The sequence below is a fragment of the Motacilla alba genome, chromosome 12 (genome assembly GCF_015832195.1).
Source record: "Motacilla alba alba isolate MOTALB_02 chromosome 12, Motacilla_alba_V1.0_pri, whole genome shotgun sequence".
In the NCBI taxonomy this organism is placed as follows: Eukaryota; Metazoa; Chordata; class Aves; order Passeriformes; family Motacillidae; genus Motacilla; species Motacilla alba.
The window spans coordinates 7324221-7340903 of record NC_052027.1 but is presented as its reverse complement, the minus strand read 5'-3'; the positions used below and the strand labels follow the sequence as shown (position 1 = coordinate 7340903).

Below are 16683 nucleotides of genomic sequence, written 5' to 3'. Positions count from 1 at the left end.
AATAATAAACATAAGGATATTATTCAGCATTAATATGTTTTATGTATCATTATAATTACTTTAGTTCTGGCTCAATAAATACAAAAAAAGACTTCATTTTTGGTTATGCAAGGGGTTCCTTATGCCAGAAGGGATCTAGCATACACTTGGTGAATGTTTAAATCACACAACTCCAAGTCATGCTGATGTGGGTTTTGAATCCTTGGCTAGTCCAAGAAGAAGGTAATAAGTGTCCTTTTGGCTATTGCTGCTAACATCAACAAGAAGATAATCTCAGCTCTGTCAGCAAGAGGTATAAACCTCAGAGTTTTAGGCAATATCATGCAAATCAAATGTTAGTTGAAGAAACCTATTAAAGAGCCCTACTATCAGCTGAGATCAGGGAAATAAACAGGACAGGGGGTCTGTCCTCTCTGGCTTTGGTGCCTGTGATTGTGGTGAAAAAATTAAACTTCACACAAGACTACTGGCTCTGATCTCATCAGCAGAGAAGACAGGAGGAGGAGGAATTAGAAAAGATGAGTGATCTAAGTAACCTAATAATGGATGGAATTTAACAAAATGCTATGAAAATAAAAGTGAAACAAAGTCACTTTTATAGCACCAAAACCAGACTGGAGAGAGTTATTTCCAATACTGAGCTTCCTGGACAGTTTCAATTTTTTTGTCACATCCTCAGCTCTGAAGAGCAATCAGAACCTTGCCAATGGCCTTAGCTAGATCTTCCCAAGGATGATCTAATTGTAACTATATGAAGGTAGAAGTGATCAGGGATCCCTCTGGCCCCAGATCTTCTGATACTCCCTTCTGGAGGGGAAAGGTGTCCCTTTTAACCTTCCCAATTAATAATTCCACTCCAGGCAACCGTGGAATTTATTTAATTGTGGTGTGTATTTCAGTATAAATAATGCTGGTCACACTGGGGTTTATTTCAAGTGGAAAGTGCACTGTGATTTAGGTTTTGAGAAATCAATACAGGGAGACACAGAATAACTTAAAAATTATATTACTCTCAGTAAGGGAGTTGGGCAGTTCATCTATCATTTCTCACAGGAAAAAACATAATTTCCTGTGAGGAAAACTGTTTAAAATTTAAACTGTTTGGCCCATATGCATTAAAAAAGACTATGCTAAGAATATGGAAAGTGCACTATAAATGACTGAACTAATGCCATTTTAATATGTATCTTTCTGTTTCACCTCCTGTGAACTTGAGAAAAAGAGTTTCTCTTTGAGAATCTTAAAAAGAAAAATTTCCTAATGCACATTCAAAACAAGATGACTTTAGATTGAGTCAAATGTTTACCCAGAGTGCTTCATGTTTTGAGGCTTATCCATTCTCACAGCAAGCTTGATCTTCAGGTCTTGATCTGGGCAGTTTTTGGAAACAGTCATTTTGTGCCACTCTGACTGCTTTGGGCTATTAGGAGTAGGGTGGAGAACGACCTGTAAGAATTAAAACAAAGAATGTTAAAGGGAAAAATTATTCATAAAATGGGGTTTAATGTGGAACAGAAATACATCATGAACTAGTTTTGTCCTAGAAGTCAGTCTGGATATGTCTACTCACATCAATGAGGATGGCTTTTTATTGCTTTTTTACAGTACAGCTTATTATCTTGAGATTAGGTCATATATTCTTTGGGTCCTCAGTCAGCTCACGGGGCTGCGCAGACAGAGCTGCATGATCAGTTCCTGTCATTTCAGGGTGGTACATCTGACTGAGCTATGACAGCAGATAAAATCTGCATCCCATGTCATGACATGAGCGGCTGCAGGACCCTGCTTCCATTTCATGCAGCAGGAAATGCTGGGAGGGTCTGCAGCTGGAGCACATCTGTGCAACACCAATGACTGCAGATGAACACCAATACAAGCACTTGGCTCAAAGGAACTGAACCCTCCAAGAGGTGAATAGTCTTTCCTGATCATAGCTGTGCTTTTCCCACTCATTCATTACCACTATAAAGCAGAGCAGCTCCCTGGAGAGTAAGATACAGAGTATTCCCCTAGGACAACAGCACATCCACCATCTTCTCCTGGTTTTTCCATGTGTTTCCTCTGAGGTGGCCTAATCCCCTTCCTCCTACACCAGCTCCCCTTCTAAAGCTTTCACTCTCAGAGGTGACTTTGCCTGGTAGAAATTCATTCAAGTTTCCACTGTGCTGTAGTGAGATGAATCTTCTTTAAATTCATTAATCTTTATGCAAGCAAATTGTTTCACAATTCTTACAAATGGCAGCATTCACCCTCATTAATTGGTGTGCTGCTATCACTCATTTCTTGCTCATGCTTAGTCTATGCTCCTGCCAAACTCCAGCCCAGACTATAACCTTGTATTCCTCTGCTCTTTAACTTTGCTGCTGACTCAACAATCTAGGGGCTGTTTTCCACCAAAATATCATTGATGAGTTACTCTAAAACTTATTTTATTGCCTCCTCTAAAGCCTGAGGTAAACATCAGTAGATTCTCAACTTTACCCTTATCCATTAATGTTATTTATCTCTTCTTTTATTGAATTGTTTTCTCTGTCAGGAATCTGAAGCTGTTATTAGTCACACAGATAACTGAGCAACACCAGTCTGTACTGCATCACTCCTGGAAAAAACACATTTAAGTAAATCCTGAAGATGAGAAATGAGTTCTCCACATGAAGCAGGGGGTATTAGAAGCATGACAGACCCAAGCTCTGAGCAGCATCCAAGGGACCCCAGTGCCAGGCACGTCATGCAAGAACATCCACCTGTGTAAGCTGCATCTCTTAGTGAGGCAGCAGCCATTCTGTGTGCTTGGGATGCTCTCTGCTTTGATTTCTAACTCTTTTTTGAACAGAAGACACAAACCTTTCTCATTGGTGTTGCAATTCACAGCTCTTCCCCTCCTTGCCCTCGGTAGATGAAGTATTGGCATGGCTGAAATCCATGGGAGCCCTGCCATTGGCTTCAATAGGGCCAGGATGTATTCCCATGCCTTCAGCTGCCCATTCAGCAGTGCAGGGCTTGGGAGCATTTTCCAGTTCTCCCCTGGATAAAAGTGGTGAGCTGAGGAGTGGCGGCCGCTTGCCAACTTAACACTCGCAATAGAAAGTGAGCTTTGTACCCGCCTGGCAGAGCACAAAGCCACTGCTCAAAGGGCGGCTGAGCAGGGGTGTTTTGTGTATAAAACCTGCTTTCCTCCTCTCTCCATGCAGGCAGGTTCCTGCCCACTCCAACAGCTAAACCAGGGGCTTAACACACTCCCGGTTTCATTATTATTTAAAGAAGAAATCTTGATGCAGCCTGAGCAGACACGCGTCATCTTTGGGCCGCTCCGGGTACACTGAGCGTCCCTTTGAAGTTTGGCCGACTGAAAGCACTGGTGGCCACGGGCCAGGGGGAATCATTGCCAGCTCCCCACACTTGCCACTGCTGGCCTATGTCCTTCAGCCTGCAGAAACTCAGGGCTGAGGGATGGTTTCCCGCTGGACTGGGAATTAAAGCACATTGGTAGGGCTGGCTCATCAGCCTTTCAGGGCAAGAGGGGTTGCTTTGGGTGCTGACATCTTTCTCAGAACAACATGCACAGCTAATTGCTTCCCAAGACCAGCAAAGTCAGCACTGCTCACGGCTGCCAGTGGAAACAAGACTCACAAAGCAAGAGGGGCTGCACTGAGTGTAACCACTCACGGGAAAATCCCTGAATGGCAGCGCGGCTGGCTGGGTGAAAAGCTCTGCTCAGCATGCCACAGTGGATAAAGGCAGGGTGCCAGGCTGTTTGAAGTAGGAGGTTTTGAAAATAATCCTGAAAATATTATGATGTTGTGCAGCAAAACAATTGTAGGTCTTCAGCTGTAGTACTGCAGCCTAGAGGGGTCATCCTCTTTGTCAAAAAAGGAGGACAGGGAGAAAGGAAGGATCAAGGTGTGGATGAGAAAGTCTGAAGGGGCTGTGACTCCTTTTGAAGAGAAGATTGAGAGGGGAAAAGAGGGGGTAGCTTTGCTTTTCTCTCTCTCAAGTGCAAGAACAAAGGATACTTGATGAACATGAAAACACAAATAATTAAAATGAACAGGAATTACATGAGACAAAATTGCATGCAGCTTTCTCCACAATGAAGCTATAAATTTAAATCAACAGCTCACTAGGACCTGGGAGAATGTTTTGCACTTGTATGAACAGGATTAACAAAACCATGTTAATTAGGAAAAATATTGAATGGAAAGAGACTCTTCCTTGTCAAGACACAAACAGCCATATAGTTAGCAAGAAACATCCCAACAGGTTAGTCTAGAACTAGAAATATAATTCTTGGGCTTGCAACAGGATCAGTGGCTTTCCTGACCACAGATTTCTTATCCATAGGCATACAGACAGGATGGAGAGCAAGGAGTGCTGCAGGGCTGGGCAGACAGAGCCCAGGCTGCCCCTGGAGATCACCTGGGTCATGCTGAGCCATGACAGGAAGTGCCAAGTCCTCTTACCCCGAACTGATTTTCATAGAGTCATCATCACACTGATGTCAGCCTGAGAAGCTGAGGAAGGCATGGCAAGGGGCTCGCTGCCACTTCTGCCTGGGGCCAACACAAATTAAACAGCTGCATAAGATCCATGGAGACAAGTGAAGTGTCCCAAAGCCATAGGAAAGTGCCATCCACGGATATTCTGGAACTGTGGGCTGCAGTGATCAAGGGCCACCAATGCCAGGGCACTGGTTTGGAGAGCACAGATGAGGGGCAGAGATGGGAAGATTTGCTCTGTGGCCAATACCCCAGGAATCTGAGCTCTCTGCTACTAACACCATTGATGGGAGCAATGAATCCTCATGTCTCACTCCCCAGTCCATCCCCACTGAAGCCACCAGCTCTGTCACCATCCACCCCCAGGGAAGCCAGGGCTCCAAGCCTTTTGCAGGGAGTACTGCAGTCAGTGCTTTCAAAAGCTCAAACTGTGCACTGGCTGCTCAGCAGATATGAGAGAAACTTGCCAAACTTAAATCCCCTCTTTTTGCTTCAGCATAATCCCCTTTTCTGCCTCAGGAATGTCCATTTCCGCAAGCAACTTTTAAGGCTTTCCGGACTGCCAATATTGCACACAAGATCCTCTGCCTTTGCTCAGAGCAGGCACAGCCAGCTGAAATGCTGCCATTAAAAACTCACAACAAAGACAGCATGCGAGAAGCACTCCTTTCCAGCAGTGCAGAGCTTGCTTTCTTTCTCCCTCCTGAAGCTTGGCAAAAAAGCAGAGCATGTTGTGCTCCAAAGATATTTCTGTACAGCAGAGATTTCTCTAGAAAAGCAGGGCCAGAAGGAAACATTATTAAACTCAAAATGTCCTTACCCTCCCAAGCTCTTTGTCCTCCAGAGCCAGCACTCCTGTGCTCTCTGTGAACAGCTTCACCTTCACTGCAGGAAGCGCATGGGTTGTCGTGAAGTCTCCTTGGGTGCCCCAGCTGTGAAAGGAAGGACAGAGAGGAGCTCAGCTCAGCTGGCAGGTCAGCAGCAACACTGCTCAGGCATGAAACAGTTAACCTAAAAAGTGTCTGACACCAGCCAAAGTGGTTGGGCTGTGTGAGTGACAAGGACATTAATTATCTTCTTTGAGAAATGTGGGACAGATGTTTGGAAAACCCATGATGATCCTTTGGGGAAACAGAGAGAGCATCTGGGAGCAGCATGAAACCAAGTTTAAGAGAACTTTCTTAGTTAGAAAGAACAATGTCTCCTGCAGTGCCAGCCTGTGTAGTCACAAGAGAAGTAGAGGATTGAAGACATCTGCACCCAGGATGTCTGTAATCACTCATGCCTGTGCTCCTCTCTTGGCCGATTAACCTCTCCTTTCCAGGCTGAGAGTGAAGTTTGCTTTTTCTGAAGAAACTGCAATTTAACCTGGGTTGCTTTCCAAGTCTCAGCCCAAGGCAAGTTTAAGTCCAAGTCATTATGTCTGGAGTAATCCTAGTTTTCTAGGACTACAGAGCAGGACACCAGCTCCTTGTGGGTGGGATTGCAGTGGCCAGGAAGATGCCAACTCTGCCAACTACATCATGAAACACTGTCTACTATTTGTACTCTGAGTCATTCCCTGGCTTGGAAAGGAGTGCGGTGGAGGCTGAATTATCCACAGCCTCTAGACACACGTGTCTCTAAATGGCATCTACAAGTTTCTGCAATCATAAGTTGCCCAAATGCAGAGAAAACATGAACTCAGTCCATGTGGGACCCTGCCAAGAGCGTGCCATGATGCCATGAGCAACACTGAGTGATGTGGTGGAACACACACTGCAACCCAGAATGCTTCAAGCTGGACAAGGGATTACACCATTACTCACTAACCACTTCAATTCACCCTCACTCTGTTAATGACACTTTCTCACTTTAGGCTGTTCTCAAACTAGATCCTCTCCTGAAGAAAGGCAGTTCCCTTGAAAAGGCTCAGAAGACATGGTCCAGTGACTAGATGTTCCTCAAAGATGAACACCAAGCTGCAGGTTTAGCATTTGTAAAATAATCAGTAAAAATAATTCACTTCTCCTTGTGCTCTAGAAGTATGGGCTTGTTCTTTGCTCCCCACTGAGCAAATCTTGTCCAACTGAGCTCTGCAGATGAACGTGTTCGGCACAGAGCTGATTAACAAACTCGGGTACTTCATCACCTTTGCTCTGAAGCTTCCTCTCCTGGTGTCACTGTTTCACATGTTTTGTCTTGTATGATGATGCATCAAACCTCCACCAGTGCCAGACAGCAGAGGTTTGGCTTAAATTATCTACAGCGCTCTAGGTCCAGTCAGGTCCTTTATATAATATCTTTTTCATGTGTAAGCCATCAGCTACCTAAAAAATATTTCAAGGGTAAGAAGCAAGAAACAACTTAATTTTCTAATCACAGATTCGGGTCACAGGTTATGTTTTCTCTCAAAAAAACTGCGTTGTCACCAGGAGGGAAAGTAGGAAGATTATCTTGCTTTGGATAAGAGGCAAAAGTAAGAAAATATCCAACCTTACACTGTGTATTTTGACAGCATCTGCTTTATAGAACTCGTATCTCTGTTTACTATTAAAAAGCTCTTATTTGCTGAAGCATTCCCAGACCATATGTTATCAACAAATGTTACTAACCAAATACAAACAGTAATTTTCATTAGGTTTCCTTCATGGGAACAACATTAACCACAAAGAGAATAAATGTTTCAAATGACAGCAAACATACATAGCAAACCCTTGACAACACTGGTGCTTACATATTCATACCCCCAAAAGCCCTGAAAAGATCTGTGCCAACAAATGGAGACCATCAAAAGTTGAGTTTTGTGCTGGATGGAGCCTGTGGTGATGTCATTAGTTGCCATAGTGATGCTCAGCATAAGGCCATAATTCATGCCACTGAAACATCATTTGTATTCAATCTGAGTGCCCAGTTTATCTGGGCTGTGTATTAAATTATTGTTCAGAAAATTATCTCTGGACAGTAGCTAGGTATTAGGATCTTCTGAGGGACTAACAGTGTAATGGTTTCATCTCCATATTTAATCATTAAGCAGGTTATCACTGCAGAAATTCATTTGTTGGGAAAGTGCACTGGGACCCATTATGGACAAGTGCCATGAAGCAGCCATGCTATTTTGTCCCCCCATCACAGAACCCATGCTGACACCTCAAAGCAATAAAACATCTGCAAATGCAGACAAACAAATGTCATTCTGGCCAAAAGGACACACACATACACATGGATACATATGGATGTACAAACACCACATAAAAGGTACACAAGCAGAACAATCCTGGCAGTACTTCCTCAATCAGGACAGTGTTAACTATCTGAATCCTGCCTGAACCCCTCAGCTCAGCATTTCTTATTGGTCAGTGCATCCCAAAGTCTGGAACTGATAAAGAAATGCTGCTGTGCACAGAGAATTTACTAGAATCATCACCCTATTTATGGCACCTGTGCTGTTCCAGTGCTCTCACCAGGATCCACTTTTGTCTCCAGGGTTTCTTATTTAGGATTCAAACTTAGGATAAGCAGCTAAACTCTTCTGGCTGCAAAGTGCCAGAGGTTGAAATATGCCCCAGGTGCTAACTTGACAGATGCTGGCCCTTGTTTTACCTTTTACAAGCATAATAACTTGTCTACATAACCGTAGACTTTGTGCCTACACATTCACCTAAAGGTGCCATCACAGTTACTGACCAAACAGCCTGAAGTGCTGTGATTTTATCCTGAATGGAACAACAAATGACACATATCCAGAGGGTGTGAGTGGCCAACGAGTAACAAAGGTCAGCTCTTGTCTCCCATTACCTCCACAGCCTCATGGAGCACTTGAAGGATGGGCTCACCTGTCTGATTTCAGGAGCATTTGGGAGCTGTCACAGACACTGCCCACACTCACACATGAGGGGCAGTGATGCCATTGCCAATGCAGCTGCCAGGCTGCTCAGACCTAGCTGCTCTCAGCTATCTTGGATTGCTGATCTTAAAAACCTTCAGGTTGATGCTATTCAGCCCTTCCCAATTTATGGCCAAAATCTGTAAGACTACTCTCCTCTCACTGATGCTGTACCAAGCTCTTACCCTTTCCTGCCATAAGGTCACTGCAGAAACAACTGTTGTCACCCCATGGAAGTGCAGTGCTTTGCTGATCTTTGGCTGTAGGGCCGAGGGCTTCTAAAATGCAGATATAGCAATTATAAAGTTAATTACCACACAGCTAAAAAGACAAAAACTTAAAAAGACCATGGCACTGCTAAGTTAAAATTCATGACTGAAATACTATTTGGGATATGAATAAGGCTTGAGCAAAATCCTGTAAAGATCCCTGTCCTGACTGCACTCATGTATCACATGAAACCAGCCAGGAGGGTCTCTGACTTCAGCTGCTTTTCTTCACAATATCCTACTTATGTGACCTACAATTTTCTCAGCTGCCCTTGAGAGACACTGATTCAGTAATTTCTCTTCAACTCAAGTATGCAAGTTCCTCTAAAGGAAATTTTAGCACCTGTGACCTTCCTATAAGTGAACATACACATTTAATAACCAGGAAAATTCAATGAACTCTTTCATTCATATACTGTGCTCTCCAGCAAGTCTGCTCAGCCCCTGCATAATTTAAAAGTCACCCTTCTTCCAGCAATGCTCTTGTAACTTGATGTAGCCAGAACAGTGATGCCTGTGATTTATGCAAATAATGAACAAGTGCAACTGGGCTGCATTGCTGGGCCATGAATCAGCCCTGCTAACCAGGCTAACAGGGGAGCAGCTGCAGAGCCACGTGCTTTCCACAGGGGGGACATTTAAACATCATCTATGACCCTTCTCATGGGCTTCAAAATTACCACAGGATATCTTTTATCCCTCTCCATCTTGCACAGAATAAACACAAAAAAAATCAGAAAATGAAAGTATAAATGTGTACTAAAGGAGAGATATGCTGTCCCCTCAGTGGGCTCACTCCAGGTGTTGATGATGCTCACTGGCCATGGCACTTTCCTGGGACAGATCTCTGCCAGAGATGCTGCTCTTCTATCTTGTTCCCATAAATTCATCACTTCAGTAAAAAAAGTCTTGCAGAATAATATTCCTACATGTTGGCCAGATTTGCAGGAGTTTACTGAGCCACCTGCTCAGTACAGTTTTCCCAAATTAACCAACTCAGCAGCAGTGCCTGTTCCCTCCCAAGACAGGAACACATTCTTGGGAAGGTAGAATGTGGCAGGCAGCTGCTTCCATCCCTGCAGGGTCACCAAAACCAGCAGCAGCACCACCTACCCTCCTGCACAGCCAGCTGGCTGTGTGCAAGGTCACAAAGGTGCAGCTGAAAGGCATTTAATATACATGGCCATGTTTGGGACAACAGCAGGAAGGGCAGCTGTCCTTCCCTCGCTGTCCTCTACTGTCAGAATGGGATCTGGTGAGGATGCCATGACTGGCCAGTCTGGCTGCCTCCCTCCCTTGTGCAGGGCTGGTGGAGAGGGTCGTGCTTCATGCATTTCTCTTCATTCACAACCCTCATCTCTCCTCTTGTGACATGTCTGTGTTCCTCCTGGTGTACTTGTAGCTAGGTCTCCAAACTGGTGGTGGAGCTGGCTTGGTGGAGTCCATCAAGAGGGCAGCACAGACAGTAGCCTGACAGACACTGCCTGGGCTTGGTGACTGCTTCACCTTGTGTGGCGTGATGCTTTTAATCCAGCCTTGGTTTCTCAGCTTACCATGGTGCCCAGTTATGGTCCCTGCTGGACCTGGATCCTGCTCTGGGGATGGAGAGTTCAGATCCCCGGAGTTCATTGCTGGAGACTGAAATGCTACATACAGTCTCAGTTTAGTTCTCCCAGAAATCCTGTCTAACAAGTGATGGTTTTATTACTTTAGCACACTCCTCCCCTCCCAGGAGAGACCTTTAAATCTTGGGCCATAAATCATGTATGCCCATGCTTGAGCACTGGGAAAAACAGAGTTAGAGCAGAAGCACACCAGGCGCTGAGCTAACCTACCTTCATGCAGCTGATGGAGTAGTGCACCTTTTCCTCTAATGTAATGCTAAGCTGTGTTTCTTTTCTACCTATTCCTAGAGACACAAGCGAGGAGGAAAATAAACAGGTTTAAAGTATCTTTAACAGTTAACTATATATGAAGAAGCACACAGGATAGATTTGTAGTATATTCTCTAATGCTTTATCTATACCAGCCATTCAAAAACACAGACTAGAGGTTGATGACCACAATTATCAGTGACCTACCTGAACTTCCCTTGCCCATACACAGAGGCAATAGTTCATTATAATTGAGCACAGACAGACTCACTCAGGTCAACAGCAAAACCTCATTTAGGGATGGCATTAATCCCACTGGGATGAAAATAGCAAATTTTTAAAGTGAAAAGAGTGCTTGGGAACTTCTAGGAACACCATAAACTAGACAATGGCTGGAGGAGGCTGGAAGAGCTGACAGATCCCTGTAGGGAGCAGTGCAGGTGAGGCACTGAACTGGCAGGGATGTGGCAGAACAGATGTGTCTGTGACATGTGGCAGAGGCAGGTGCTCACAGCTGCACCAGCTGGATCCCAGATCCATAATAAACAGAAGCAAGGCATCCCAAAGTCTTTGAGAAAATATGTACTACTCTTTGTAGCTCTTGTGGGCAATGGCAATGGATAATAGGCTTTTTGTTTGTGTCTTTGGGATTTGAAAAAGCCCAAAGGCACAGAAGAAGTCCGGGTTTTTTTTAGGCACTCCAAGAAAGCTCACAGGCTGGGCCACACACCTGAAGACCTGTGGGATGCACACACAACTCCACACACACAATTCTGTTTCAGCAGGAGAATGCCATGAACAACTGCCAGTTTGGGGATGCTGTGCTGGGAGTAGCTACAAACTAGTTTGTGACTTCCTACAGTAGGACTACAAACCTCAGTTGAAACCCCCACAGATTTAGGGGACTGTACTACTGTGTAAATGTGCCTCAGTCATGTGCTATGGGCTCCTGCTACTGCAATAAGGAGAGATCTAATTAAATCAGTGGAGTTAGGCCTTAATTTGCCTCATCCCAGTTTAGAGGCAGCAAGCAGATGAAGTGATGCCTGACATCGAGGGCTCCTGTCTTTCCACTGCTAGAAAGGTGTGCTGGAGGTGACTGCTGCAGATTCACAAAAAAGATTTGAAATTTAAATCTCAAAGAACATATATAGATGCATATACATTGCTCATGCAAAAACATCCTGGGCTAGGAAATACCACTCAGGTGCTAAGAAGGGCACCTTTCCATTCTGCCTGTAGAAATGCATGGAGAAAGGTTTGCATCCATAATACGTCTTGATACTCAGGGCTGCTGAGCCTCCTCTGGGATTCCTCCCACAGTAAAACTTTGATGTGTTTACTCACCTTCAAAACAGAATAACCAAAGACATCAGACACAGATTGACAACACAGCCTATTTTTGTTTACATTTGTTTCCTCCCCTCCCTTTCAGCTGCCAGAACAGCCTTTCAGTCCCATCCCCTCGGAACAAGCTGAGCTGAAGTGGGAGTGACAGCACAAACAGATTTGATTCCTCCCAGACTTTCCCGCACAGACTTTGCAGTGATTTAAAACACGCTTTCACTGATGCAGTTCCTGTGCAGGTGCTGACAAATCAGCATTCCTGCAGGCACTGGCTGGCAGAGGAGGCTGTACCTGCCTTCCCTGCAGCCAGGGAACACCGAGTGAGGCCATGGCTCTGCATGGAGCACTGATGTCTGCTCTGATGGGATAACCCAAGAATGTTTTAAGTGAATCCAGCGTTTCCCACGGCACCTTAATTCCTGCTGAGCATGGAACACTCCCTCTGCTAAAACAGAACACCACTGGTAAATATTTTGCTTACAGAAAGGACATTTATTTTCCCCAAAACACCACTGCAGAAAGCACTATGGTGTTATTCAAAAGGTGAGCAGAGACAGTGTGTCGCTAAGGACTGGGCTCCTTCTACAGCAGCTAAGGAGGTGTTCCAGCCTCCAGCACTTCATGGTCTGTCCCCTTTCTGTTTCCACAGCTCTGAGACACAATGTATGTGTCACACACGCAGGCACCATCTTGCTTAACATCATGCAGACAGCAGTACCAGACCATCTCTCCCTCCAGGAGCTGCAACTCCCACATCCTCAAACTGGCTACGGCAGCACTGCACCGCCGGCTGAGAGAGAAATATGTCTTGGAGAGATCACATCTGTGCCCGAGTGTGCAAGGCACAGAAGGATGAGGGTAAAGCTGACGGAGACTGCAGCAAAGCAAAGCCTGCAAAGGTCTGCTCTTGATCTGCTTGTGGCTCACACACAATCCCCATGGATCCCGTTCCAGTGCCAGCACGGGGCACTGCAGCCAAGAGGAGCTGCTGAGCCCGACAGCACAGCTTTAGGAACCCAAAAAGGGATGATCTTTGCTATGCAGAAAATACAGCTTGATTTGTGTTTCCTGTGAATGACTGATACGCTGGGGAAGTGTCATGAGGAAGGAAGAAGGGATGGGAGGTGGCTGTAAAATCACATAATAGCTATTTATGGCCACGAGATGGCATTCCTGCCCCAGAGATGTCCTTCCACCATGCCTGCACCCAGCCCAGGACCACACACCCCTCCCAGACCACTGCATCCCAGGCTGGAGTCTGCTGCAGAAATCCCTCAGCTGGTTTGGATGTGAAATTGTGGCAGTGCTATTCACCACAATCTTTTGGGTACTAACAGGTAAAAAAAAAAAAAAAAAAAAAAAGTTTCATGATTACTTTCCATTATTTAAATGATGACTGCTTTTCAAATGCCCTGTGCTCTTGTTCAATACTATCACAATTAGAGGAGAAAAACTCAGCAGGGGGAAATGGAAGTGAAAGCCCAGTATGGTTTTACTGGGAGGTCTGAACTGAAAGAAAAATTGCTTTTACAAGGACTGCCTACTGTATGTACTCCATCAGTGTATCTGCTTTGGATACAGCATGAGTTTACAGCTTCATTCATTAAGTGCCTATGTGCATTTACTGTCTGTGGCTGTGACCACTTCTTGAATAGGGTGACTTCAATGCCTCACACAGGCTAATCCAAGTTTCCTTTGGCCAAAGATGCTCCACTGACCCAGCCACAGAGCTGCTCACTTCACAGAATGACCAAATATGATTAATCTCTTCTATCAGATCTTGTCACCCTGGAAGAAAATACAGCTGCAGAGGACTGCCATTGGTTAAGGCCTGGTCATGACTTTGGACTTAATAAGGCCATACCCAGCCAAATTTACAGAAACTTAATATCTCACAAACACAGACCGTGGAGAAGGAGACAGAAATCCCTCGGCCTGAAAATACAGCTTACTGGTTTGTGCCAACATAGTCTAGACCCTCCTTTAGAAAACTTAGTAGAGAGCAATGAAATATTTTCTAAATGCAAACAGCAGAAAACAACACAAGGTACTGAGAGAGACCAATCTGATTTCTATTTATGCCTCAGCATATCTTATATTCATATAGGGGCTTCCCAACTCCCCCTTTTACAGCAGAATGGGACAGGCACCCTTCCAAAATCAGCTAAAAGGAGGAACAAGAAGTGTGAGACCATCTCTTGTTGTGCCATCACTCACATTTTTGCTGGTTTATATTTTTCTAAGCCAGGATCCAGAACAGGAAGCTCAAATCCAGCCAGACACCTGGGTTTGCCTTGCCCAACTTCTGATCACTAGAAGCAACGTTCACACTAGCCTCTCCTGGGTCAGTGGGGATGAGTGGACAATTCCAGCAGGTGATGCCCACCCAGCCATCTGCAAGCTCCCCTCTCCATGAGCAGCCTGCTCCACATAGTGACAACAGTAGGTTGCTCTCTTTAAGTGCTTTTACACTTAGTTCTGTGGTTTGTTGGGAGATGCAGCACATCCACAAAGCCAGTACACTCTACCTTTCATTTCACCTAAAAGGCTGAAAAATCACTATCAAGGTTGGTCTTCTCATTTCACCATTCCAGAGCTTTGTCCAGACAGGAGCAGGCACAGTACCAATTCTTTAAAGCTTGTTCTCTATCTCCCTACTCTGCTTTGCAGCAATAGCAGCATCCCTCATTAAATAATAATGTGCACTACTTGTACACAGCACTTAATAAATAAACCAACAACTGGGCCCTTTCACATGCCTCATCCCTTGCCTTTCCCCTGGAAAATGATGAGCTGAACTTACACTAAGGCACGGCTTATTTTTTGTTTTTTTTAAGAACACCACCTATAAGCAATAAACACCATGACTGAATGTATCCCAGACCTTGCATTCTGCAGTCCTCCTCTTAATTAAGCACTATTTCAGATCACGGAGTCTCAGTCTCATTTCAATGTCCTTTTGGTTTTTCCTATCCCCATCTTAAGGCTGCAAGCATAGGAGTGATGAAGCAGACGGGTGTCGATGAAAATCGCCTTGGGCATCATCACACCTTCTGGAATACTTAAATTTGAATGTATGTGCTATCACAGGAATACATAATTCCCAAGTGCATAGGAACACTCAAGAAATTAGACAGCTGGCGAGAAAAGCAAGACATTCATCTGTGAAAGAGAAGGTGCACGAGCTCAACCCTTACTAGACACCAGAGAATCCATGTGAAAGCAATGCTATGTGTGCTCTGAAAGTCAGGGAAAACACAGAGCTTGCACTTACTTGATACTGGAAGAAACCAAGTACAAGGGGTAAATGTAAAGAAAGAAGCCTTCATTATTCAACATAGCTTCTAGTGTGGTACAGGAGAGCAGGGACTGAGCACAACACCTTTGGGAACAGGGCCCCACCTGGGATCACCATCCACAGCCCCAGCAGAGTATTCCATGGCAGTCCAGGAGGTTCCTCCACAGAAGTGTGGCTGTCTGGGTGACACTCAGGGTAAAGGAATCCTTAGAGGATCTTGCCTTTATTCTGGAGAAAAACTCAGCTGCTTAATCTAAAGCAGAATTTTTGTCCCACAGTGGCTGAGCCGTGTAAGAACCAACCCTGCAGAACAGCTATGAGGGAGCATCAGAAAAGGTTCTGAATTCCTAATTAAAAAGGGCAGTAAATCACTTGCACAAAGATCTCCCATAATAGATCACATACTTGCACTCGGGTAATAACTTTTTATTGCAGTTTTTGCTGTGCTTAATGACTTGTCCACGGACTCCACTTTCAGAAATGGGAACATCACAGCATAAATCTCAGGAGCATTATGGAAATATTGTCACACAAAAGGGGACTTGAAGAGCAGGTGAAACCAAACTAACAGCAGAACCCTTCAGGTGCAAAGTCATGCACAGTCTCATCAGAAAACTGTCTCCTAGGCATGCTAAATAGCTGCAAGTGAAGAAAACTTGTGTCAGGGATTTGGACCCCATTTTGTACCCTCCAGCCTTAGATGCAGGGACTAAAACCAACTGCCTTGAAGCTCCTGTCCCTGTCATTTTCACCTCCTAGCCCAGCAGCATCGTGGGCTCAGGGCATCAGCACCATGCTCACAAGAGACCAAAGCTGAAGAGCTCTCCTGGAAGACATTTCCCCAACAGATGCCTTGGGACAGACTCACCCTCTGCTCAGAGCCTCACCTCAGGAGCAAGGACTGTACCTCACAAACAATGGTGTCTGATGTTTGCTGTACCCAGTCACCTGCTTTAACACATTCCTAAGGCTCCCAGAGATTTCCTAAGGAGAAAGAGCTGCAAACATCTGCACAGCTGTGAAATGAAGTAATGTGACTGGAAAAGCAATCCAATCAGTGTGGGTAATTAAGACAGCTTATATTTAATGCTGAAGCCAATTAGAAAAGTGAGGAGGAGAAAAAAAAGCAAGAAAAAGCAGCTATTTCCTAGAATTTCCTTTTACTTTCTTTTTTACCCGGCATCATGAATTTTGCTTACACAGGGCTTGGCTAAGCACGCAAACCTAAATGTGAATTTCTATTTAAAATTGTGTAGCCACACAGGACCTGTTCCTGGGCTTTGCCATACCTGGAAGAGACCTACCAGGCCTGGCAACAACAGCTGCACTGAGGGATGCACTCCAAGAATTAAACTCTCCTCTCACTCACATCAATATAAACCCCTTTAGTTTAGCAGAGTCATATCAGTTATATGGAATATTTGAAATTCCTGCATCTGGGAAGGACTTTTCTCATTTTACCACAGGGAAGTGTTCACAGCATCTCCCAAGAAACTGCAGCAGCAAAACACTGATTGTAACAGAACACTCCCAT

The 16683-nt window shown here is 44.7% G+C and overlaps 1 protein-coding gene across 35 annotated transcripts in view; it reads right to left on the bottom strand.

The window, feature by feature from the left end:
- Nucleotides 1–16683, bottom strand: part of CADPS (calcium dependent secretion activator) — a 206957-nt gene that overhangs the window by 107105 nt on the left and 83169 nt on the right. For all 35 annotated transcript variants that reach the window (XR_005258465.1, XR_005258468.1, XR_005258475.1 and 32 more), the window contains exons 7-8: nt 5317–5428; nt 1307–1446 (exon numbers count right to left, since the gene is read on the bottom strand). Coding sequence is in view for 9 of the 35 variants with exons in the window: in XM_038149681.1 (XP_038005609.1) it covers nt 1307–1446; nt 5317–5428 (252 nt within the window). In the remaining 26 variants the exon portion in view is untranslated. The remainder of the gene's footprint in view (nt 1–1306; nt 1447–5316; nt 5429–16683) is intronic.